Source organism: Cetorhinus maximus, chromosome 17, assembly GCF_964194155.1.
Source record: "Cetorhinus maximus chromosome 17, sCetMax3.hap1.1, whole genome shotgun sequence".
Lineage (NCBI taxonomy): Eukaryota > Metazoa > Chordata > Chondrichthyes > Lamniformes > Cetorhinidae > Cetorhinus > Cetorhinus maximus.
Genome location: NC_135895.1, coordinates 90992041 through 91017205, shown reverse-complemented (window position 1 = coordinate 91017205; position 25165 = coordinate 90992041). Strand labels below are relative to the sequence as shown.

General features: G+C 41.3%; 1 protein-coding gene across 1 annotated transcript in view; it reads right to left on the bottom strand.

The window, feature by feature from the left end:
- The window catches only part of tada1 (transcriptional adaptor 1), a 51144-nt gene that overhangs the window by 6989 nt on the left and 18990 nt on the right, over positions 1-25165 (bottom strand). Inside the window, exons 5-7 of the mRNA XM_078561570.1 lie at positions 24594-24803; positions 21938-22089; positions 17964-18126 (exon numbers count right to left, since the gene is read on the bottom strand). Of these exons, the coding sequence (XP_078417696.1) occupies positions 17964-18126; positions 21938-22089; positions 24594-24803 (525 nt within the window). The remainder of the gene's footprint in view (positions 1-17963; positions 18127-21937; positions 22090-24593; positions 24804-25165) is intronic.

Genomic DNA, 25165 nt, shown 5'->3' with positions numbered 1-25165 from the left:
TACGTGGATAGCACATTTAGGGAGGTGGTCACACCACAGGTTAGAAGTGTACAGGCAGCGAGGGAATGGGTGACTGCCAGGAAGTATAAGAGAACCAGGCAGGTCGTGCAGTAGTCCCTGAGTCCATCTTGCTTGTTACTTGGTTTTCCATTTTGTATACTGGTGGCGAGCAGCCAGAGCCAAGTCCATGGCACCATGGGTGGCTCAGATGCACAGGAGGGGAGGAAGAAGAGTGGAAGAGCACCAGTGACAGAGGATTTGATAGTTAAGGGATCAGACAGGTATTTCTGTGACGGCAATTGTGATTATAGGATGGTGTGTGGCCTCCTTGGTGCCAGGGTCAAGGATGTCACAGAGTGGCTGCATGACACCCAGGGGTGAACAGCCAGAGGTGTGGTCCATATTGGTACCAGCGATATCGGTAGAAAAGGGATGAGGTCCTGCAGGCTGAGTTTAGGGAGCTAGGAAAGAGATTAGCGAGCAGGACCTCAAAGGTAGCTATCTCTGGATTACTCCCAAGGCCACATGCTAATGAGTACAGAAATGAGAATACACCAGATGACTGCATGGGTGGAGAGATGGTGCAGGACAGTGGGCTTCAGATCTCTGGGGCATTGGGACCAGTTCTGGGGAAGGTGTGATCTGTACAAAGCGGACGGTGTACACCTGAACAGAACCGGAAAAAATGTCCTTGCAGGGAGATTTGCTAGTGTTGTTGAGGAGGGTTTAAACTAGATTGGCAGAGGGGTTGGGAACCTGAGGGCAGGTTCAGATAGGATAAATACAGAACAGGGAGCGGGAGACAGAAAATTAGCAAGTGATTCTGAAAGGCAGAAGAAGCAAAGGTTAAAAAGTGTGCAGCACAGAAATTTGGCAGTGTTAAAAGGTATATATTTAAATGCAAGGAGTACAGCAAACAAAGCTAATGAGTTGACGGCACAGATAGGCACAAGGCAGCATGATATCATTGATATAGCGGACACCTGGCTTAAAGAGGGGCAAAAATGGCAACTCAACATCCCTGGATATAGGTTTTCAGGATAGAACAGGGGCTAAGAAAGGTAGGGTGTAGCATTATTGGTTAAGAATCAATTGCAGCTATGAGGAGGGATGATATACTGAATGAACCATCAAATAAAGCCATATGGGTTTGTGCTCAAATTAAAAAGAGGCAGCCACGCTACTAGTAGTGTATTATATACCACCAAATAGTGAGAGGGAGATAGAAGAGCAAATATGTAGGCAAATTTCTGAGTGCAAAAACAATAGGGCAACAATAAATGGGGGCTTTAACTACCCTAAAATATCAACTGGAATACGAACAATGTGAGGGGCATAGAAGGCACAAAAAGTTTGAACTACATTCATGAGAATTTCTTTAGCCAGGACGTAACAAGTGCAATGAGAGAGTGCACAATCCTAGATAAGTCTTAGGAAATGAAGCTGGGCTTCATTTTGAAAATAGTGACCATAATACCGTTAAGATTTAGCATAATTATGGAAAAGGGTAAAGATAGAACAGGAATAAGAGTTTTAAATTGGGGAAAGACATATTTTACGAAACTGAGCAATGCACTGGCGAAAGTGGATTAGTTACAACTACTTAAAGGGAAATCAGTGACAGACCAGTGTGAGACATTCAAAAGCGAGATTCTACGGGCATGGTGTAGACGTGTCCCCACAAAGAAAAAGGGTGGTCCTGCCAAATCTAGGGTCCCCTGGTTATCTAGAAACATTCACAGTAAGATAAAGCAGAAAAAGAATGCTTATGACAGTCACAAAAAAATTAACACGTTAGAAAGCCTAGGGGAGTATAGAAAATACACGGGTGAAGTTAACAAAAAATCAGGAAAGCAGCAAGGATATGAAAAAAATATTTGCAGGTAAAATCAAGGAAAACCCAAAGATATTTTATTAGTACATTAAGAGCAAGAGGATAATTAAGGGTATGGTTTATCAGGGATGTACAAGGCAACATGTATGTTGACGCAGAAGGCTTAGGCAGGTTCTTAATGAGTACTTCATCGCTATCTTCACAAAGATGGATGATGCAGACTTTCTAGTTAATGAGGAGGAGTGTGAAATATTAGATACAACAAGCATAATGAGAGAGAAAGTACTTGAGGGACTGACATCCTTGAAGGTGGATAAATCAACAGGGCCTAATGGACTGAATCCCAGGCTGTTAAAGGAAGCCAGGAAGGAAATAGCAGATGCCCTGAGGATCATTTAGCAATCCTCACTAGATACAAGCAAGGTACCAGAGGATTGTACGTCTGCAAATGTTGTGCCATTGTTTAAAAAGGGAGTGAGGGATAGGCCAAATTATTATAGACCGGTCAGTCTGACTTCTGTGGTGGGCAAATTATTAGAATCAATTCCAAGAGCCAGGATAGACTGCACTTAAAAAGGCATAGATTAATCAGAGATAGTCAGCATGGTTTTGTTAAGGGAAAGTCCTATCTTACTAGCTTATTTGAATTTTTTGAGGAAGTAACAAGGAGGACTGAGGGTAGTGAATTGGATGTGGTCTACATGGATTTCAGTAAGGCATTTGACAAGGTCCCACATGGCAGACTGGTCTGAAAAGTAAAAGCCCGTAGGATATAGGAGCATTTGGCGAATTGGCTTAGTGACAGGAAACAAAGAGTAATGATCAACAGATGTTTTTGCAAATGGAAAATGGTTTCCAGTGGCATTCCACAAGGCTCAGTGTTTGGTCCCTTGCTGTTTGTGGTATATATTAATGATTTGCATTTAAATGTGGGAGGCATCATTTGGGAAATTTGCAGATGACACAAATATCCCCCGTGTGGTTGACAATGAAGAGGTTTAGCTGTGAACTCCAGAATGATATCAATGGTTTGGTTGAGTGGACGGAAAACTGGCAAATGGAATTCAAGCTGGAGAAGTGTGAGGTAATGCATTTTGGGAGGACAAACAAAGCAAGGGAATACAAAACAAATTGGAAGATATTGAGGGGTAGAGAAAGTGAGAGGCCTTGGAGTGCATGTCCACAGGTCTCTGAAGGTGGCAGGACAGGTAGATAAGGTGATAAAGAAGATATATGGAATGCTTTCCTTTATTGGATGAGATATAGAATATGAAAACAGGGATGCAATGCTGGAGCTGTATAAAACACTGGTTAAGCCACAGGTGGAGTTTTGCGTACAATTCTGGTCACTACACTACAGGAAGGATGTAATTGCCCTGGAGAGAGTACAGAGAGGATTTACAAGAATGCTGCCTGGGCTTGAAAATTGCAGCTATGAGGAAAGATTGGGTAGGCTGCGGTTGTGCATTAGAACAAAGGAGGCTGAGGAGTGACTTGATTGAGATATAAAATTGAGGGACCTAGATAGAATAGACAGGAAAGACTTCTTTCTCCTAGCGGAGAGGTCAATTACCAGGTGCCACAGACTTAAGGTGATTGGTAGAAGGATTAGAGGAGTTATTAAGAAAATCTTTCTCACTGAGTGTGTGGGGGTTTGGAATTCCCTGCCCGGATTGGTGGATGAGGCAGAAACCCTCAACTTACTTAAAAGGTACTTGGATCAGCAACTGAAGTGCTGTAATCTGCAAGGCTACGGACTGGGTGCTTGAAGGTGGAATCAGAATGTGCGGCTAGTTTTTTCAACTGACGGAGGCACGATGGGCTGACTGGTCTCTTTCTGCCCCATAACCTTTCTATGGTTATAAATTTGAAAAGGAGGTAGTATTGGAGAGGTTATCTATCTTAAAGTTGATAAGGCATCGGGACAGGATGGGATGCATCCAAGGATACTGAGGGAAGTGAGAGTGGAAATTGCAGAGGCACTGCCCATAATTTTTCAGTCTTCCTTAGACTCGGGTGATCCCGGAGGACTAGAGATCTTCAAACATTACAACCATGTTCAAAAAAGGGTGTGAAGAGAAGCCCAGCAACTGCAGTCCAGTCAGTTTAACTTTGGTGGTGGAAATAATAATTCAGGACAAAATTAATAGCCACACAGACAAATGCGGATTAATTAAGCATGGGTTTCAGTGTTGGGACCCTTGCTTTTCTTGATATATATTAATGACCTAGGCCTTGATGTACATGGCACAATTTCAAAGTTTGCAGATGATACAAAACTTGGAAGGATTGTGAACAGTGAGGAGGTCAGTGTAGAACTTCAAAAGGACAGAGGCAAGTTGATGGAATGGATGGGCAGGTGGCAGATGAAATTCGATGTGAAGTGATTTATTTTGGTTGGAAAAACATGGAGAGACAATATAAAATAAAGGATACAACTCTAAAGGGGTGCAGAAGCAGAGGGACCTGGGTGTATATGTGCATAAATCGTTGAGAGCAGTTAATAAAACATACAGTATCCTAGGCTTTGTTATAGGGGCATAGAGTTCAAGAGCAAAGAGGTTATATTGAATTTGTATAAGTCACTAGGTCGGCCTCAGCTAGAGTATTACACCTAATTCTGAGCACCACACTTTAGGAAGAAAGTGAAGGCATTACAGAGGGTGCAGAAAGTATTCATGAAAATGGTTCCAGGGAGAGGAACTTCAGTTATGAAGATAGATTGAAGATGTTAGGACTGTGTTCCTTAGAGAAAAGAAGGTTGATTGCTGATTTGATCGAGGTATTCAAAATCATGAGGGGTCTCGACAGATGGGGATAAACTGTTCCCACTCATGAAAGGATCAGAGGCGACATAAAATAAGGGATACAATTATTAAGGGGGTGCAGGAGCAGAGGGACTTTGGTGTATATGTGCATAGATCACTGAAGATGGCAGGACAAGTGGAGAGAAGTTAATAAAGCATACAGTATCCTGGGCTTTATTAATAGGGGCATAGAGTACAAGAACAAGGAGGTTACGCTGAGCTTATATAAGATACCAGTTAGACCTAGCTGGAGTACAGTGTACAGTTCTGGGCGCCAAACAATAGGAAGGATGCGGATGCATTGGAGAGAGTGCAGAAGAGGTTTACAAGAATGGCTCCAAGGATGAGAAACTTCAGTTATGAAGATAGATTGGAGAGGTTGGGACTGTTCTCCTTGGAGAGGAGAAGGCCAAGATGAGATTTGATAGGTGCTCAAGATCATGAGGGGGCTGGATAGAGTAGATAGGGAGAAACTGTTCCTGCTCGTAAAACGATCAAGAACAAGAGGGCAAAGAATTAAGGTGATTTGCAAAAGAAGCAAATGCAATGTGAGAAAAATATTTTTCACATAACGGGTGGTTTGGGTCTAGAATGCACTGCCAGGAAGTGTGGTGGAGGCAGGTTCAATCGAGGCATTCAAGAGGGCTTTAGATGATTATTTGAATAGAAACAATGTGCAAGGGTGCAAGGAAAACGCAGGAGAATGGCACTAAGTCATAATGCTCATTTGGAGAGCCGGTGCAGACGTGATGGGCCAAAGGGCCTCCTTCTGTGCCGTAGCAATTCTGTGGATCGAGAGCAAGAGGACACAGATTTAAAGTAATTAATAAAAGAAGCAAAAGTGATATGAGGACAGATTTCTCCACGCAATCAGTGGTTAAAGTTTGGAATGCACTGCTGGAGAGGCAGGTTGAATTGAAGCATTCAAAAGGGAATTAGATGAATTTCTGAAAAGGAAGAATGCACAGGGTTACAGAAGGCAGGAGAATGGAATTAGGCGAGTTGCTCATTCGGAGAGTCAGTGCAAACACGATGGATCAAATGGCCTCCTTCTGCGCCATAACAATTCTGTGAATCTGTGATTTGAAAAAAAATTAGTTCATGGGATAATGGCAGCATTTATTGCCCACTCCTAATTGCCCTTGAAGGTGATGGTGAACTACTGCAACCTGAACGGTGTAGCTACATCCACAGGTAAGGGGTTCCAGGATTTTGGCCCAGCAGAAAAAAGTGGTATATTTCCAAATCAGGATGGTATGCGATTTGGCATAACTTGAAGGTGGAGGTGTTCCCTTGTGCCTTGCTGCTGTTGTCCTTCTTGGATGTAGTTCCCTGGATTGGAAGGTGCTATTAAAGGTGGCTTGGTGAGTTGCTGCAGAACATCTTATAAATGGCACACACTGCAGCCATGGTGCAACAGTGGTGGAGATAGTGAATGTTTAAGGCTGGATGTGCCTATCATGTGGGCACCTTTGTACTGAATGATGTTGAGCTTCTTGAGTGTTGTTGGAACTGCAATCATCTGGGCAAGAGGGGTGTACTCCATTACACTCCTGATTTGCAGATGGTGAACAGGTGTTGGCGAGTCAGGCAGCAGTGCCACACAACACAATGGAAGATGTTCTCGGTGAGAAGAACTGGGCTGTCCACTCCTACCAATCCTGTCATGGATAGATACATCTGCGACAGATTGACGAGGACAAGAATTTTACCTCGTGTTAGTTTTCTCATCACCTGCCGTAAGCCCAGTCTGCAGCTATGTCCTTTGGAAATTGGCCAGCTCGGTTAATACTACCGAGACACTCTTGGTGATGGACATCAAAATCCCCTACCGAGATTAAATTCTGTGCCCTTGCTACCATCAGTGCTTCTTCCAAGTGGTATTCAACATGAAGTACTGATTCATCAGCTGAGGGAGGATGTTGAATGGTAATCAGCAGAAGGTTTTGTTGCCCATGTATAACCTGATGCCATGAAACTTCATAGGGCTCAGGGTCAATGCTAAAGATTCCCAGGGCCACTCTCTCCCACTTGTATATATCACCGTACCATCTGTTGTAGGTCTGTCCTGCCAGTGGGGCAGAACATAGCCAGAGATGATGCTAATGGAAGTACTTGCGATGTTGGTTAAAAAGGTATGATTCTGAGAGTATGATTGTGAGGCTGCTACTTGACTCATCTGTGACAGGTCTCCCAACTTTGGCTCAAGTCCCCAATGTTATTTTGTCATGTCCAGTACATAGGTCAATGCCAGGTGATCGGAAGGTTTTATTCTTATCAATTCAGTTTCATAGTTTAATTCAACTGCATGTCTTACTAGGCTACTACAGAGGGCAGTTAAGAGTCAACCACTGCTGTGGATCTGAAGTCACAAAGGCCACAATGGCAGAAGTCCTTCCCTGAAGGACATCAGCAAACCAGACGGGATTTTATAACAATCTGGTAGTTTCATGGACATCATTGCTGATTAGTTAATTAAATAAATCTGGAATATAAAACTAAATTTAAATTCTCCAGCTTTCTCCTGAACTCACGGCTCCTGATCATTAACCTAGGCCTCTGGATTAATAGTCCAGTAACATAATTAATATGCTACCATATCCCTTGACTTAAACAAAAAATGCTGGAAAAACTCAGCAGGTCTGACAGCATCTGTGGAGAGAAAGACAGTTAATGTTCCGAGTCTGTACGACTCTTCAGAGCACTGAAGAAGAGTCATACGGACTCAAAACGTTAACTCTGTCTTTCTCTCCACAGATGTTGTCAGGCCTGCTGAGTTTTTCCAGCACTTTTTGTTTTTGTTTCAGATTTCCAGCATCTGCAGTATTTTGCCTTTCCCTTGACTTAAAGTTCATTTCAATCCCTCTAGCATGCTCCAAAGTTCTTCATTTCACTCCTTTATCCTTCAGCTGTCATCATCTTGTCTTTCAGATTTCAGGCTGAAGCCACAATCTCTTCAGCTGCCGTTCCAAAACTCTTTACAGCCAATAAAGTGCTTTTTAAGTATAACCAATGTTGTAATGTAGTAATGAACTTCAAACGGTTTACGTCTACCTCTGTACTGTCAATTTCCAAGACCAAATCCGCCCAAAGATGAGCCATAATTATCTCTTGGGACAATGAAGACATTTTTTTTGGCTGAGAGGCTTCCTGTCTGAAGAAATGGAGACACAATGGAATTATCACACAAACAAAGATCTAATCTAAACCACACATTTAACAGACAAGCTGCAAAGGAGAAACCTTTCACACACATCTATTCTTTCAGGGGACGTCTGCTACTCCCAGTGCTTTTCATTGTGTCTTAGCATCATTCCAGCCTCTGGTTTGCAAGGTCTGATGAAAATGGTAGATAAAGGTTTTCTAGACTGATTCCAAAAGAACATCAGTCTAGATTCTCTGCCAAGGCAAAGTCTTGAAGAGAAAACTCTGCCCCTTGGCAATAGCTGCCAGGGTATCTTTTAATGTCTTGAATTCCCCGATAAGAATTTGTTTCTTTTTTGCTGCTGGTCTATTAAGCGTGGTTTGGATCAGGTTTTCCTTGTCTGTGTCATAACTCCACTGTCTCTCCATTTCTTCATACAGAAAGCCTCTCAGCCAAGAAATGTCTTTATTCTTCAAATCATTAATGCTAAGTCTCTTGTCCAGGAGTTTCAGCTATTGAGAAATATTAACTAGTTGCAGTGAACAACTGACATTTTGTGAACCACCCACTCCGTAACACAATAACAACGCTGTGCTAAATTAAAGCAACTGCTATGATGTGGAGAAGCACAGCAGCCAGCGTGTGCACAGAAAAATCTCAAACATAGAGTCATAGAGATGTACAGCACAGAAAAAGGTCCTTCGGCCCATCGAGTCTGCGCTGGTCAAACAAGTAGCTAACTATTCTAATCCCATTTTCCAGCATAGGCCCATATCCTTGTATGCCATGGCATTGCAAGTGCACATTCAAATACTCCTTAAATGTTATGAGGGTTTCTGCCTCTACCACCCTTTCAGGCAGTGAGTTCCAGATTCCCACCACCCTCTGGGTGAAAAAATTCTTCCTCACATCTCCTCTAAACCTCCTGCCCCTTACCTTAAATCTATGGCCCCTGGTTATTGATCCCTCCACCAAGGGGAAAAGTTTACAACAACATTAAGAAAACTCAGCTATCTATTCTAAGGATGTTGATTGAGGCCATAAGTATGCCATGACAATGAGGGAATTTCCTTTCTCCTCTTTGAAAATCTTAGCTCAATGGTAGCACTCTTGCCCCAAGTCAAGAGATCACTGTTTCAAGCCCTGTTCTGGATATGTGAGTGCATAATTTAGGTCAATGCAACACCTGGGGTTGAAGAAATGAGGGTGACAGAAAGCAGGAAACTACAGGCCATCTGTCATTGGGAAAATACTGAAATCCATTAAGGAAGTAGTAGCAAGACATTTAGAAAATAATGCCAAAACCATGTTGGCTGCTAGATTGTATGAAAGGGGAGTCATATTTCAGAGTTAGAGCCCTTGAGGACCTAACAAGCAGGGTGAATAAAGGGGAACCAATAGATATTTGGATTTTCAAAAGGTATTCGATAAGGTGCTACATCAAAGGTTAGTGCACTAGGCAAGAGCTCGTGTTGTTGTGGTTAATATATTAGCATGGATAGAGGATTGGCTAACTAACAGGAAAGTCAGGATAAATGGATCATTTTCAAGTTGGCAAACTGATACAGGTGGACTGCCACAGGGATCAGTGCTAGGGCCTTAACTATTCACAATCATGACTTGGTTGAAGGGACTGAAAATAAATGTTGTCACATTTGATGATACAAAGATAGGTAGGGAAGCAAACCGTGAGTCCACAAAGGGATACAGAAAGGTTAAGTGAGTGGGCAAAAATTTGGCAGTGTGAAAATGAGGTTGTCCACTTTGGCAGTAAGTAGAGAAAAGCTGAATATTATTTAAATGGAGAGACACTGCAGAATGCTGTGGTACAGAGGGAGGAAAGGAGAGCAGTAAACCCAGAAGAGAGAGAGAGAGCAAGAAGAGTACCGCTGGAAAAAGAGACATGTTGAAACTTTTCATCTTGCACACATCAGGACACTACACAAGAATACCAATATAAAAGGAAAACAACAATTTATACCATATGAGATGAGAGTGCTGATTGGTTGGCATATGGTGTCTGATTGATAGAAGCGTTACCATGGAGAATGCATTAGTGATCATGACTGACAGTTTGAGCAATAGGTGAAGCTAGCTGTTTCACGCTGCTACTATGTTGTCGATTGGACAACATTTGCTAGATAATCCTCAGTGTGCTAAGAATTACGGTGACAACCAATTTAAGATTACCAGTCGAGCTTGCAGTGTGGCAAGTTTGCATGTACTGGAAGCTGCATATATTAACACACAGAGTCCTGTTATTTGCAGATAGACAAAACATGTACACACGTTGCACCTGTTTCAGCTAAACAAAATAAAAGTGACAGTCATTTGCTGGTTCATTCCTTAAGGCACTGCCTTGACCAATCAGGGTCAAGCTGCCTGGTTTAAATTTTAAACAATGCTCGACAGTTAACTGTTAGTGCTGGGATTGAAGAGAGGGTCAGGAAAGAGGCTGGGAAGTTTAGCTGCTGGCAAGTATGCAAGGTGGGAGGACTGGGAGAGAATAGAATGGGGAAACTGAGGTTGCTGCTTTGGAAGCAGCAATGAGTACCTCAATGAGGTACTCAGAGGATGTCAAGAAAGGCACAGAGGGAAGTTGTAGGATAATTTGAGAGCACAACCCTGGGAGGATGACAGTAGAGTAAGAATGATGATGACTACTGAAGAATAAGGGGGTTGTGAAGGTAGAGAGCCTGAAGTTAAAGAAAATAAATGATGTCCGATGTCAGGAAGAAAAAGAGAAAGGAGGAAGAAGGGAGAGAAAAGGTGAAATACAAGTGATAGACTCAGGTCCAATGCAGCAACCAAAACGTACAACTGAATGGACACTTGGTAACTAACCTACATAAATACTGTTACAGTCAGTGAACAAGTTGATGTGTAGGTGCCTAGAGAGATGTTTGGAGAGATATATGGTGGCAGGTCATTGAGGTGTGAATTCCAATATATATTTCCTGAGACAATTTGAAAAAGCTGTTGCTGGTGACTATATGGACCTAAGTCAATCACTGGTGCCTGTGGATCCTTTCGCCAGGAATCCCAGCTGGGAAATATCAAAGTTGCAGAAGCAGAACTCCATTGTTTGCTCGGTCAAAGCAGCACTGGGAAGTTGCCATTGGAAATACCAGCTGTTGCTTCAACTGCTGGTAAAAAAGACTGCTGAAGTGGTTAGAGAAAAAACAGAACATAGTGTCCCTGACCAGTTTTAAATTGATTGGGATGCTGAAGCTGACCCTATGAGCACAAATTGATATTTTTTCTTTTACTGAAATCCATGAAAGAAAGAATCAGGTCTTCTCCATTAACACAGTCAAATTCTGCTGCTGAAAATTATTTCTCCACACAAACAACTTTAAATAAGATATATATTATTCAATAGTCCTCTCTTTGAGCTGGGATTAATAATTAGTTAATTTCCTCAGACCAGTGCCACACCAAAACCAGGCATTTAGAGATACTGAGGGAGTGCTACACTATCAGAGGTTCGTCTTATCAGCTGAGGTGTTAAACAGAGACTGCATGAACTCAAATGATAAAAACAAGCAATGTGTTAGCCTCTCAAGGCAATCAGTAAATATCTTACACACATTAAGTTAGAATGCCTCTGGTCCCAATTGGCAGGCCTTTCCCTGTGGTTGTGAAGACAGGAAGTTAAAAACAGTGATTGGATGGTGTAATCAAAAATATCCTCAACGTAGTACTCTGGACATCTGAGAGAGAGGAAGAAAGTCAGACAAAAGAATCGTGCCAAAAGAATTATTATTAATCAGAAGATATTTAGTTAACCATTAGACTGCAAAGCTTCAAAAGGGAACAGGAACAGCTCCAAAGCTGGCCTGGCCAGTCAGTCTGTTTTTTGCCCCACAAAAACAAATAAGAGGAGGATCAGGCCATTGAGCCTACACCAAGATCGTGACTGAACCGCGATCTCATCTCCACTTTCCGAGAACTAGGGGTCACTATTTAAAAATAAGGGGTCACCCATTTAAGACAGATGAGAAGAATTTTCTCTCAAGAGGCAATGGAAGTAAAGTCTTTGAATGTTTTCAAGGCAGAGATAGATAGATTACTGATAAAACAAGGGGGTGAAAGATTGTCGGGAATAGGCAGGAGGTTACAGTCAGGTCAGCCATAATTTTATTGTATGGTGGAGCAGACTCGAAGGGCCAAATGGCTTACTCCTACTCCTAATTCGTATGTGCATATGTATATTCCTGACTAATTCCCAAACCCCTCAATTTCTTTAGAGTCAAAATAAGCTATCAATCTCAGCCTTGTATATACTCAATAACTGAACGTCCACAGTCCTCTGGGTGAAGAAATTTCTCATCATCTTAGTCTGTAATGGTTAACTTATCTTGAGAACACTCTCCCCCCTTGTTCTAGACTCCCCAGCCAGGGGGTATACCTATTCTGTCAAGACCTCTCAGGATCTTGTTCTGTTTCATCGAGATTACCTCAAGAGTATAGGACCATATCGAGAGTATAGGACCATTCTACAAACATTCAAAACAGAGTAGGACATTCAGCCCCTCAAGCCAGCTCTGCCATTCAATAAGATCATGGCTGATCTGTTTGTGTTTCGAATTCCACATTCCCATCTACCCCCGATAACCTTTGATTCCCTTGCCTAACAAGAATCTATCTACCTCCGCCTTAAAAATATTCAATGAACCCACCTCCACTGCCTTCTGAGGCAGAATCCAAAGTCGCACAACCCTCAGAAAAAATTTCTTCTGTCTCTGTCCTAAAAGGGCGACCCCTAATCTTAAACAGTGTCCCCTAGTTCTGGACTCACCCACAAGAGGAAACATTCTTTCCAAGTCCATCTTGTCGAGACCGTTCAGGACTTTATACATTTCAATCAAGTCATCCCTAACTCTTCTAAACTCCAGTGGAAACAAGCCCAGTCTGTCCAACCTTTCCTCATAAGCTCATTCCAGGTATCAATCTAGTAAACCTGCTTTGAACTGTCTCCAATGTATTTACACCCTTCCTTAAAATACTTTTCTCCTATCTGTCCTCATAGGACAACCCTCTCCTCCCAGGAATCAATCTAATGCACATTCGTTGCACCCCAAGACAAGTATATAGCTACTTATTTGTTAAATACTGTATAGTATTCCAGATGTGGTCTAATTAAAGTGCTGTACAGTTGCAGCAAGACTGCCTTACTTTTGTACTCCAAACTCATTGCAATTAAGGCCAACATACCATTTGCTTTCCTAACTTCTTGCTGTACCTGCATGTTAACTCTGTGATTTGTGTACAAGGACATCCAAATTCCTCTGAACTCCAGCATTTAATGGTTTTTCACCCTTCAGCTTTCTTCTTCTTCCTACCAAAGTGAATAACCTCACATTTCCCCACATTATACTCCATCTTCTGTCTTCTTGCCTACTCATTTAACCCATTTATATCCCTTTGTGGATTCACAGCTTACTTTCCCACTTAGCTTTGTATCAACAAACTGGAGTACAATACACTTGGGGCCCCCCCATCTAAGTCATCAACATAAATTGTAAATAGCTCAGGCCTCAGCAATGATCCTTGTAGAACCTCACCACTAACAGCCCAACCACAAGAAATTGACTAGCTCATTCCTACCATTTTCAGTCCCTTGACTAATCCTCTATTCATGTTAATATATTACACCCAACTCCATGAACCCTCACCTTGTGCAACAACCTATTTCATGGCACCTTAGAGTCATAGAGATCTACAGCACAGAAAAAGGTCCTTCGGCCCATTGAGTCTGCGCCGGTCAAACAAGTAGCTAACTATTCTAATCCCACTTTCCAGCACTAGGCCCATATCCTTGTATGCCATGGCATCGCAAGTGCACATTCAAATACTCCTTAAATGTTATGAGGGTTTCTGCCTCTACCACCCTTTCAGGCAGTGAGTTCCAGATTCCCACCACCCTCTGGGTGAAAAAATTCTTCCTCACATCTCCTCTAAACCTCCTGCCCCTTACCTTAAATCTATGGCCCCTGGTTATTGATCCCTCCACCAAGGGGAAAAGTTTACAACAACATTAAGAAAACTCAGCTATCTATTTTAAGGATGTTGATTGAGGCCATAAGTATGCCGTGACAATGAGGGAATTTCCTTTCTCTTCTTTGAAAATCTTAGCTCGATGGTAGCACTCTAGCCCCAAGTCAAGAGGTCACTCTTATCAAATGCCTTTTGAAAATCCAAACACTACGTCCTCTGGTTTCTGCGAACTACACTTTTGAAAAATAAACTAAGATTCCTAAAACACAATTTCACTTCCATAAAACCACTAGTGACTCTGCCTAATTTTTTTTTAAAAATGTCCTCTTACCACTACCATAATAATGGATTCTAGTATTTTCCCTGCAATTGATGTCAGGCTAACTGGCCTATAGTTCCCTGTTTTCTCACTCTCTTGCTCATTTCTTGAATAGCAATGTTACATTTATTCCCTTCCAATCTACTGAGAACATTGAAATACATGGAACTTTGGAAGATCACAACCAGAGGATGCAGACCCTCTAGCCAAAGGGATCCTTTTGGCTTTCAGCCTCATTAATTTCTCTGGTACTTTCTACTAAAATTCACTCTCACTACACTGTAGGTTTCCCACTATTTCTGATATGCTGTTTATGTTTTCTACTGCAAAATGGGCACAAAATATTCATTTAATGTCTCTGCCATTTCTTTATTCCCCATTCTAACTTATCCTGTTTCATCACTAGGGGACCAATGTTTACTTTTGCTACTGTTCCTTTTCACCTACTTACAACTGATTTTTATATTACTCTCATTCTGTTTTCTCCCTCTATCAATATTTTGTTCATCTTTTGCAGCTATCTGAAGCTCTTCCAATCCTTTTTTCTTTATTCTTTCACAAGGTGTAGGTGTCACTCGCTAGGCCAGTATTTACCGCCCATCATTATTTGCCCTCAGTAGCGGTGAGCCACCGCAGGCCATGTGGAATAGTTACACCCACAGTGCTGTTAGGGAGTACCAGGATTTTGATTCGGTGTTAGTGAAGGAACTGCGATGTAGTTGCAATCAGGATGGTATGTAGCTTGGAGGGGAACTTGCAGATGTGTTCCCGTGCATCTGGTATCCTTGTTCTTCAAGGTTTCATGTTTGAAAGGTGCAGTTGAAAAAGCCTTGGCATCTTGTAGATAGTATACACTGTTGTCACTGTGTTGGTGGAGGGAGTAAGGTGGATGGGGTGCCCATCAAGCAGACTGCTTTGTGCTGGATGGTGTCAAGCTTCTCAAGTGTTGTTGGAGCTGCACTCATCCAGGCAAGTGGATAGTATTCCAGAAATGAAACTGGACCAGCCATATAAATACTGTGGCTACAGAAGCAGATCATAGGCTGGGAATTCTGCAATGAGTAACTCACCTTCTGACTCAAAACCTGTCCACCACCTTCCTTTGTGCTAGGTATGACTCCATTCCTCCGAAAGTGTTTACTCATGCCAAGGGACATCTCCATGCATGTATGTTGCTCTTCAGGTGGCAATACTCCATCAATGAGCCCAACAAGCGAGTGTCAACGAGCTGCCTTGACAATGCAGGATATCTCAGCTAACCCTGAGCTGATCTGATACCCATGTACCAATGCTTTCCACAAGATTCTGAACAGGAGTGGAAAAACCAGCTAGTTTATTCCTATCCCATGTTCAGAGACATCAACATCAAGTGCAATATCACTACACACACCCTAGCTGAGGGGAGTTAACATAGAACAGACTAGGAATTAAACTTTAGACCTTCCAGACCTACAGGAATTAATTCCATACTAAATCATGTACATACTAACTGAACCACTAGAGAAGTTATGGGAACTGAATATTATGAGAATAACTACAGTAATTAAAGCTGTTCCTATACAATCTCATATATGGTCCAGCACATTCAGCAGGGAATGGGCCAGAGGAAGAGATTGAGAAGAGAAGGACAGGAGGAAGAGACGCAAGTGGGGCCGGGGAGGTGGTAGGCAGGAAAAAAACCCCTGGCAAAGGAAGGGGTCGAGTCCACTCTCTAAATGGGATGTTTTGTGCAGTGTAGAAAATAGGGGGAGCTCCCATTTATTTCTCCAGGCTCTAAGTGGGATAATGTGCCTGTTTACATTCACTGCTCAGTTGGGAGATGTAAAAGTAGTACAATGTTGCTCGGCCTCCATGGCAGGCCCTGCTATTGTGTCAGGGGATGGGAAGGAAGGAGCTTGAGCCAATTGTCAATGCTGCATGGCAGAATGCAGTGTACTAATGTGTCCAGATCAGTCTGCCTTCCCTAATTTTGAGGAAGCGTCTGGTGTAGATTCTTAACTGCTCTGTATGGGGTCAGCATGTGCGTGTTTAGTATGTTTTAGTGTTCAGCGCAGAGTCACAAACAGGATAGCTCTTGTGGGAATTCAAGGTCTGATCAACAGGAGTGGAGTTCGCATATGGAGTGGATTAGAAGCAGAACTGTTGGTAAGGCATAGCAAAAGGATCTTCTTTTTTCTAAATGAGAACCTAAGGATTAAACCACTAATTATGAGAAATCACTGGCAGTAGAGAAAGGAGGACAGGGATTTCACTGATAGCTGCAGATCAGAAGTCCTCATTAGCAACAAAACAACAATGGAGGCACTGATCATGATCGGACCCGACATTTTGTTCAATGTAGATGAGACACACTAAAGCAAATATTTATCAAAAGCAGGCACAAAGATTGCAATAGTGCAAAGGGAAAGGAGACTGACAGTGAGTTATGGCGGGTGCTTAATTCAGTGTGCGAAGCAGCCAAGTGGCACTTCAAACACTGTTGCGAGTATCTAGTTCAGGGATTATGCGTTTTAGTATTTTTTTTGTTTTAGGAATCAAAGTTTATCTGTAGAAAATGGGATAAATGCAATTAAAGCAAGGTTGTAGTCTATTACACTTAAAAGCTTGGAACCATGCCTTAAGAAGTTAACAGCCAGAAAGGTAAGATAAATAAAAAGCTGGGCTTTTGAGATTGCCAGAAAACCTAACGAATTGGCGGCTCAAAAGGTGACCCATGTTTGTTTAATTAAGTCAGAAGCTATAAAACAGCAGGTGAGATTGCTTAGCTAAAGAGCTGAAGACGTGATGTCTGCAAAACTTGCAGGAATGACAGACTAGAGGGATCCTTTTGTTTTGGGAGTTAGATCTATATTAGCATAAAAGTATTTAGTAAACTCTGAAAGATTGTAAACCCATTTACTTCAACAGATCAAAAAAGAAATTGTAAATGAGGGATAATTAATCCAAAGGTCAGTTTGAGGACAACCTAGAGCTGGCTACATCATCCAGACATTGTAAACCTCTATCATAGAATGACCTAGAGAAATAACTGGTGCTATAGGCAGAACAATGTACTTGCTCATAAGGGCACAATAACCATGAAGCTTTAAATAAAACGTTTACCCCACATAACAATTTGATGTACAATAGACAAGGCTGTAAAGAGATCCCTCTATTTCACAAAAATGACTTTAAAATGTTGTAGTTCCTAAATTTTAGCAACACAGGCAGATGGATAAAAGCCAAAATACTACAAATGCTGGAAATTTGAAATAAAAACACAAACTGCTGCAAATAAGTCTGGCAGCATCTCTGGAGAGAGAAACGGAATTAATGTTGAGTTAAATATGACTCTTCTTCAGAACTGGGTGATGGATGGCTAGCTACCAGATTGTCTGCTTGATTGTAGACTGGAAAAGCGGTTCTTTCTTTGCCATTGAACATTTCCTCATATACTTAAATGCTAATGCTTACTGTGCTATCATCCACTATTCCCAATTTATGAACCGTGACCCAATATGTGCCTGCAATATCAAGAAAATGAAACGTTGCATTGGCACCCTCAAGTTGTTCATGGAATAAACATTTTGTGGAAAACTATGAAACATAGATTATGGGCAAGTCCTTTTGGAAATGGCAAAATTTTTAAACAGTGGCCGAATATCCAAAGGATATTGGAGGATGGATGGGTTTAGATTCAATTGTACGAGTGTAAGAGCTCAGGTAACAGACAGATGTAGCCCAAATACAAGGCAACAGAAAACAATGTACGCACTTGTGCACTCCATATAGTTTCTCATGGCTAGCTATTTATCTTTTTATGGGAGGAAAAAAACCACATACATAAGACTAGAGGGAGGATTATTAAGTATAATTTACCTGGAGGGCTCCAAGAAGATCATACATGTTGACAGGTGGTAAGGAAGCTAACATATCTTCACCAGAACAGGCTAGAAGAAGAGCTGCCTGTTGCTCAACATCATCTGGTGAGAGGTGGGAACCTGGATTCGGTCCAACATTTAATGGCATCCCAGTAGGAGGACTATGTCAGAGGAGACAAAAAATTAAAACCATATTCCTTGGCACAAAAATATTTCCATTACTAAGAGGATACAAGACGAGTTGTTAAAATATTACACATTAAGAACTGAAATAATGATACTTGACATTGAACTTAAAACATGCACTGTGCCATACAAAAGAATGTTTCTTTGAGTTTCCTTTTTTTTTGGCAGAATGCTCAAGTGCAAATTATTCCAAATTAGTTTGCATCGTGTAAAGTTAGAGCACAGGAGGCCCAGCCCCAGTATTTCAGACAAAAAGGTTCATAGGGAAAAATCACACAGCAAAACATCCGATTACTAGGAACATGGCACAGGATAAATCAAATAACTGAATTAATTTTCCATCAGAGATTAGCTGACAATGGTTCAACGGCTGAAATTGCATCTTAATAATTAAATACAATCATAAACCTGGAAGTCACTTAGCAACTTGATCATTTGAGCTGTCACTTCAGCTCCCTCATATGGTCAAACTCAATAATGCTCTAGGTCATTTGAAGCAGCCAGCAATCAATAGTAACAAAATGCATAACTTGCATTTACATAGAACTTGAATGTAGAAACATGCCCCATAAGGCATAAAGAAAAGAAATGGACATCAAACCAAAGAGGAGGCATGACCAAAAGCTTGGTCAAAGAGGTGAATTTACAGTAGGGTCCTAAAGGACCAGGAGAGGAGGAAGCAAAGAAGTATTCCAGAACATACAGCCTAGGGGGCTGAAAATACAACCACCAATATAGAGCAAAGGGAAGGAGAGGAATGCATGAGACTGGTGAGAGAGGAATACAGAGTTGGGTGTTGTAGTGCTGCAGGAGGTTATGTTCAAATCCTTCCGCAGCTAAAGAGGGGAAATATAAATTTGAGACATTGGGAGACTGGGAGCCAATGCAGCTCTGAAGAGAGTCATACAGACTTGAAATGTTAACTCTGTTTCTCACTCCACAGATGCTGCTAGACCTGCTGAGTTTTCCAGTATTTTCTGTTTTTGCTTCAGCTCAGCAACTCAATGGATGAGTAGGATCTGATGAGGGGTAGAATGGAGATAGCAGAGTTTAGGATGAACTGAATTTTATGGCAAGTGGAGGATGGTAGGTAGGCAAGGAGAGCAGTGAAGTAATTGAGTCAGTCAAAAATAAATTGCAAAAGAGCGAAATAAACTGACAAATGAGAACGCAACTGTTATTTTTCTACCTTTGTATTTGTTGAGCAGCTAAATGAGTCAACAAGGGGTAAATCCAGCTGTCGAAATGGAAAACTGATTGTAAGCAGCTTTGCAGAGAACCATCAAAAGACAAAGCCTGAGCACTTCTGCAAGACCTGACCTAGCTCACTTCCCATTACTGACCTACTTTGGCTCTCAGGCCAGACTGCCACTGCTGAAGAAGTGTATCAAGTACGGTGGAATGTATAATGATTACAGAATCTAAATGTGCACTGCAGCCTCTAATTCTCTAAGTGCTGCATATTGAATCAATTCTGTGCAGAAACAGCTGAGGTACACCCCATTGTAGCCATCAGCCCTGCTTCAGAAAGCATTCTGGCATGATATGACAATAATACCAGGGGGTGGTAGCAAGAGTGGTAATGTTACCAGACTAGTAATCCTTAGGATGCTCATGAATTTGATCTTGCAAGCTTACTCCTGTAGAATTAATATGCTATTTTCCACTGTGATAACAGAATTTCTTCTTGCAAACAATTTGGATCTTACAGAAGGGAGAATTAGCCTCCTCAATTAGTTTTTTTGGTAATTTTCAAATACAGTTGATTTCTACTGTTTAATTCTATACTTTGACCAGATTTACAAAGTTATTCAGGAAAATAAAATGAAACTGAAGCACTGCGAAAAACATGCCATAAAACCCAGGAGAACTGTCTTCACTGTGAAACGGTACTGGAAAAACGTGAAGCTTTGGCTCAAGCAAAAGATGAGTTTGCTCTGGAAGCAAGGGGACTGAATTCTAGCTGGCTTCTAGCTTGCTTGTAAGACATGCTAATATAAACTAACAAGTTCCAGTCCTACAGCCTAAATAGGATTTTGTGGGATAAATATTCAACTTGCCGCCCAATTATAAACCTGGTGCTGCAGATCGGCATGTCCAACTTTCATTTCCACAACATCAGTTTTACATTCAGGTAGCAACTTGCAAATCTACCTCTATGCTCTATACGCTGGTATAGGTGTTCTTCACACAAAACTGTTTTAAGAAAAAGTCACTGTTGATTTGAGTGCGAGGAGAGGCCTCTCCCTGCTCTGCCTCCAAAATGGCACTGCCTGGGTCGCACAACTCCACGTAGGCCCCAGCGCAAAACAATGCTAAAGCACATGTCCTGATGCAAAGTGCTCCTGTATCTGCATTAAAACTGGTTGAGGTGACTTAAAACAGGGACTTTACTGTACCCTGTCCAGGAGTTATCATTTAATTTTAACAAACTCTATTTCCACTTTTTGACTTTAAAATAAGGTATATAATTCAGCCTGATTCTGATCATTTTTTTTCTCTTTCGGATGAGATGCTAACCAAGTCTCCATCTGCCCTCTCAGAAAAGATCCGATGCACTTTTCAAAGAAGAGCAGCGGAAACCCCCTGGGATTCTGGCCAATAATTATCCCTCAACGTCACTAAAATAGTGAATTTAGTAGTTTATCTCAGTGCTATTTGTGGGACCTTGCTGTGCACAAGTTAGCTGCAGCATTTCTTAAAAGACAATAGTGACTACCTTTCAAAGTACTTCATTGGATGTAAAGCCAAAGCATCAGCTTTGGAACATCCCAAGGTTATGAAAAAAGGTGTATAAATGCAGATCCTTCTGTATAACCCAGCAGAATGAAACTTTGATTCTGGAGGATCAGCAGTAGTTTACTGCAATACTACTATGCTGCTGAGCTGAGGAACGAATTATGCTCACATTTTTAAGAAACACATGGGGCAGAATTTTTAGTTCAGTGTGCGGGTGCGTGCCCGACCCGCACAAGCATAAAATAGTGCATGATGACGTTGGGCACGGTCTTGTCATCCCATATGATATTTCGGTTGGCGGGCGCATACGAAAGTCGGAAGCATGCCTGCCAACAATTAAGAGGGCAATTAAACCCGTTAAAGTTCCAATTGTCCCTGATTTTTTGTGGGTCTGTCCAACAGGGTTGGCGGATGGGCGAATCTACCAGGTGGACTTTGCATTTTTGATGAAATCTCAACCAAGGGCGGAATGAGGTTTCCATTATTAAATTAAAAAAATTGTATGGACAGAATTTGCATCATGTATATGTTCAGGTGACTGATTCTGATGTGTGGACATTTTTTTCCTGATTTTAAAATCTTTATTTATTGCTTTTAAATTCTTCAGCTCCAAGGGAGCTCCCTGCCTTCAGGGAGCTTTCATTCTCCGCTCCTCCGTGCTTACGTCAGCACTTGCCCTCCTCCCGCCCCCACCCCGGCAGCGTTGAGCATTTCAGTGCGCGTTTCGCACTGGCTGGTTGTTAATTTGCCAGCCAGTGTGAAATTGCAGTCAGGGGCCAATTGCAGGCGGTGTTCCATTCCCCGGCCACTCCCGGGCCCGCCGATCATCCCCGCGTGCTGACCTAAAAATTTTGCCCATGAAAAGATCAAATAATTGCAGAGATTAACGGAAATTATAAAGTCTTCCTATTTGTTATACTTCATGTCACTTTCGGGTTTTCTGGATTCCCCTTTTAACTTTATGCTCAAGCCCCCTTGCTCTTCCTTATTTATCCTATTTTCTTAAAAGAATGAAAGACTACAAACATTGTCTGAGATTGCACTTACCAGTCAATAATGTTGTTGTAGGCAATAATGCTGTTTTTTAAATATGGCTGGGGGTTAATGCTACTTCCAAAAGCATACTTAAAATGGCTATCACGTAAACGGTATGATCTCCTCCTGGATATCACAGCTGTCAGAATGTCCTTCAGATGATTCTATTGAAGAAGCACATGGTCATAATGTGAGAATTACTTTAAGGTGGAGCTGTGTTTAACCTATGGTTTTGGGGTTCTTTCGCCTCTTTTCTTCAAATTATTTTCGGCTTCTGTTTTAGTCTACTCCCAGATTTAAGTCCTACAATGTTCCTGAGTGTGTTTCTCACTTGCCTATGTAAAATTCGTAGTATGCTTAGAGAATGGATAATCCTTTAGAAATTCAGCTATGGATTCTACTCTTCATCTACATTGGATTATTCTTGTGTTCACAAAGATTTTGGTTTAGGTTTTATCTACCAAACAAACAGATTTTTTTTGTTAACAAATATTAGCTTTTTACAGTATCAAACTTAGCTAGCTCCTTGTAGAGTGCAAAGTAACAAATAGTTTGCATCTGCTGTGCTATGCTATGATGCCAGTAATTTCTTTACAAAACCGTTCTTTTTATCTTCTCGGTTCAAGGAAGCTTTCTGACCTAACTCTCCAACAATTCCATACACTCACTGATCTGAAAAAAATCAGGTAATAAAATACACCTTCAAAACAGCGAATTGAATTACTACATTTAAAAGCAGCTATCAATTAATTATGTATTTGAACAAATCACACAAGATACTTGTCTTTGATCATTTGTGTTTAGCTCCTCTTGTTGGGCATGCCTTGTCTTGTTACACTAAGAAATCATGCAAAATCAGCACGAAACTCTGCCATCAATAAAGTTGGTTTATTGGAGCATGAGCAACTAACAACACATTATTTGATTCATTGGTGAATGTACAAATGATGTACTGTCAGTTGCTCACTGGCACTTGCATTTTAACGACACAGTGTAATACACTTTATTGAACCCTAAGCTAGTATTGCATGTGGCTCAATGGCTAGCGTAAGTGCCTGAGTCACAAGATCGTGGATTCAAACCCCAGAGCCTTGATTTTGAAATCCAGACTAACACCTCAGTGCAGTACTGAGGGCATGCTGCTCTATCTGAAGCACTACTTTTCAGATGAGACATTAAACTAAGACCCTGCCTGTCTTCTCAAGTGGACGCAAGAGCAAGGTAGTTCTCCCCAGCATGTTGGTCAACGTTTATCACTCAAAGAACATCACAAAAGAACAGATGACAGGTCATGATTCACCTTCTCATTCTTTACACAAATTGGCTGCCGGGTTTACTGCATTACAACAGTGGATAAATTACAAATAAACTTCATTGCCTGAAAATTGTTTTGGAATGTCTCGAGATCATGAAAGACATTACATAAATCAGTCTTTTTTTTAAAAAAGTGTATTTAAAATGAAAATGTTAATGAGCAACTGATGCAACTAATGGACATCTAAGATGCATTATTTAAATACCAGCATTAACCCCAGTAAAGTCAAACAAATCCACAATTCTAAGTCACAGTCTTCACACTCCTTCAAACAACAGAGCAAGAGGAAAAACAACAGTGACTAGAGTAAACTAATCGAAGATAAACAGACCAGATTATAACAAAATCTACGTATTAGAAATATTACTAATGGTGCAATAGCATATTGGGGGTGTAATTTACCCCTCCACACAACGGACAATATAGGATCACCCATAACCTCCCCACAGGTCGGTTCCCATTCTCACCTGGGTTGTCCCAGATGGACAACAACTCGCATTCAATAGCACCTTTAACATAGCAAAGCATCACAACCACTTCACAGGAGCATTATCAAACAAAATTTAACACTGACCACATAAGGAGATATTTGGCCTGATGACCAGAAGCTCGGTCAAAGACACAGGTCTGAGGAATGTCTTAAAAGAAGGAAAGAAGGGTAGGGAGGCGGAGAGGTTGAAAAATAGAATTCCAGAGGTTAGTGCCTTGGGAGCTGAAGACAAAACCTCTAATGGTGCACCAATTAAAATCATGTTGTGCAGAGGCTAGAATTGGAAGAATGCAGATATTGCAGAGGGTTATAGGGCTGAAGGTAGTTACAGAGATGGAGGAGTGAAGCCACACAGGATTTGAAAACTAAAGGGTGAAAATTTTAAAATCAAGGCTCAACCAGGAGCCAATATAGGTCAGATGTCTTGGCTGAAGGGACTTGGTGCAAGTTAACACATAGACAGCAGAGGTTAAGTTTATGGAAGGTAGAAAATGGAAGGCCAGGAACGTGTTGCAATAGTCAAGTCTAAAGGTAACATGGATGAGCATTTCACCAGCAGATGAGCTGAGACAGGGGCATAGCCGGGCGAAATTACGGAGTAGAAGTAGGCGGTTTTTTGATTGTGCGGATCTGTGGTCGGGAAATTCATTTTGAAGTCAAATACCTCAGCATCATAGAGGATGATGTGGGTGCAGCGAGACCCACACCAGAGGGATATTAAAGTTTGGGGTAGAAGAGAAAAAAATATATATATAAATATTTGAATTAATCATTATTATAAACCATTGTAATGATATTATCAACAAATGATGTAAACCTAATTTTATTTGTAACCAAACAAAAAGCCAATTTCATTACAGTACCTCCACTGCATGCACCACTGCTGTCACTGCATCTTCAGATACATTGTCCAGTCCACATTCATAAGCCGTTACTATCATCCGACCTTCTAGCTGGCCTCTTGTGGGAAGCACCATTGTATGAGTGCAAAATTTCATATCATCCTCTTCTTGGGGATCCTTTGCCACGAAGTGTTGTGCTCCCGATAAAGGATTCTGTGCTTGAAATCGATGCTGGGAGAAAATACATAACTTATTAATCTGAAATGCACAACGCCATTTAGAATTTAGAAAACATACAAATATGCCAATTAAAGATAATTTTTGTACATACACACGCAAAAGGTGAAAGGTTGATTCTTTTGACTACGGCAGTTGCAAAGGTCATTTTAAGATCATTTTATTCATGGCCTTATTCTCGAAAAATGTCAATAACATTTTGAAAGTCTTTGTTACCCCTGCTCAGACAGAACCACTGACAAGAAATGGAGTCTGGATCTTCTACTGTTACATTAATAATGGAGGGTATTTTAAAGAACGTATCTTCAAACAGTGCATGATCAAGTTCAATACAATTTTAAAACAGCTTTGCTTCT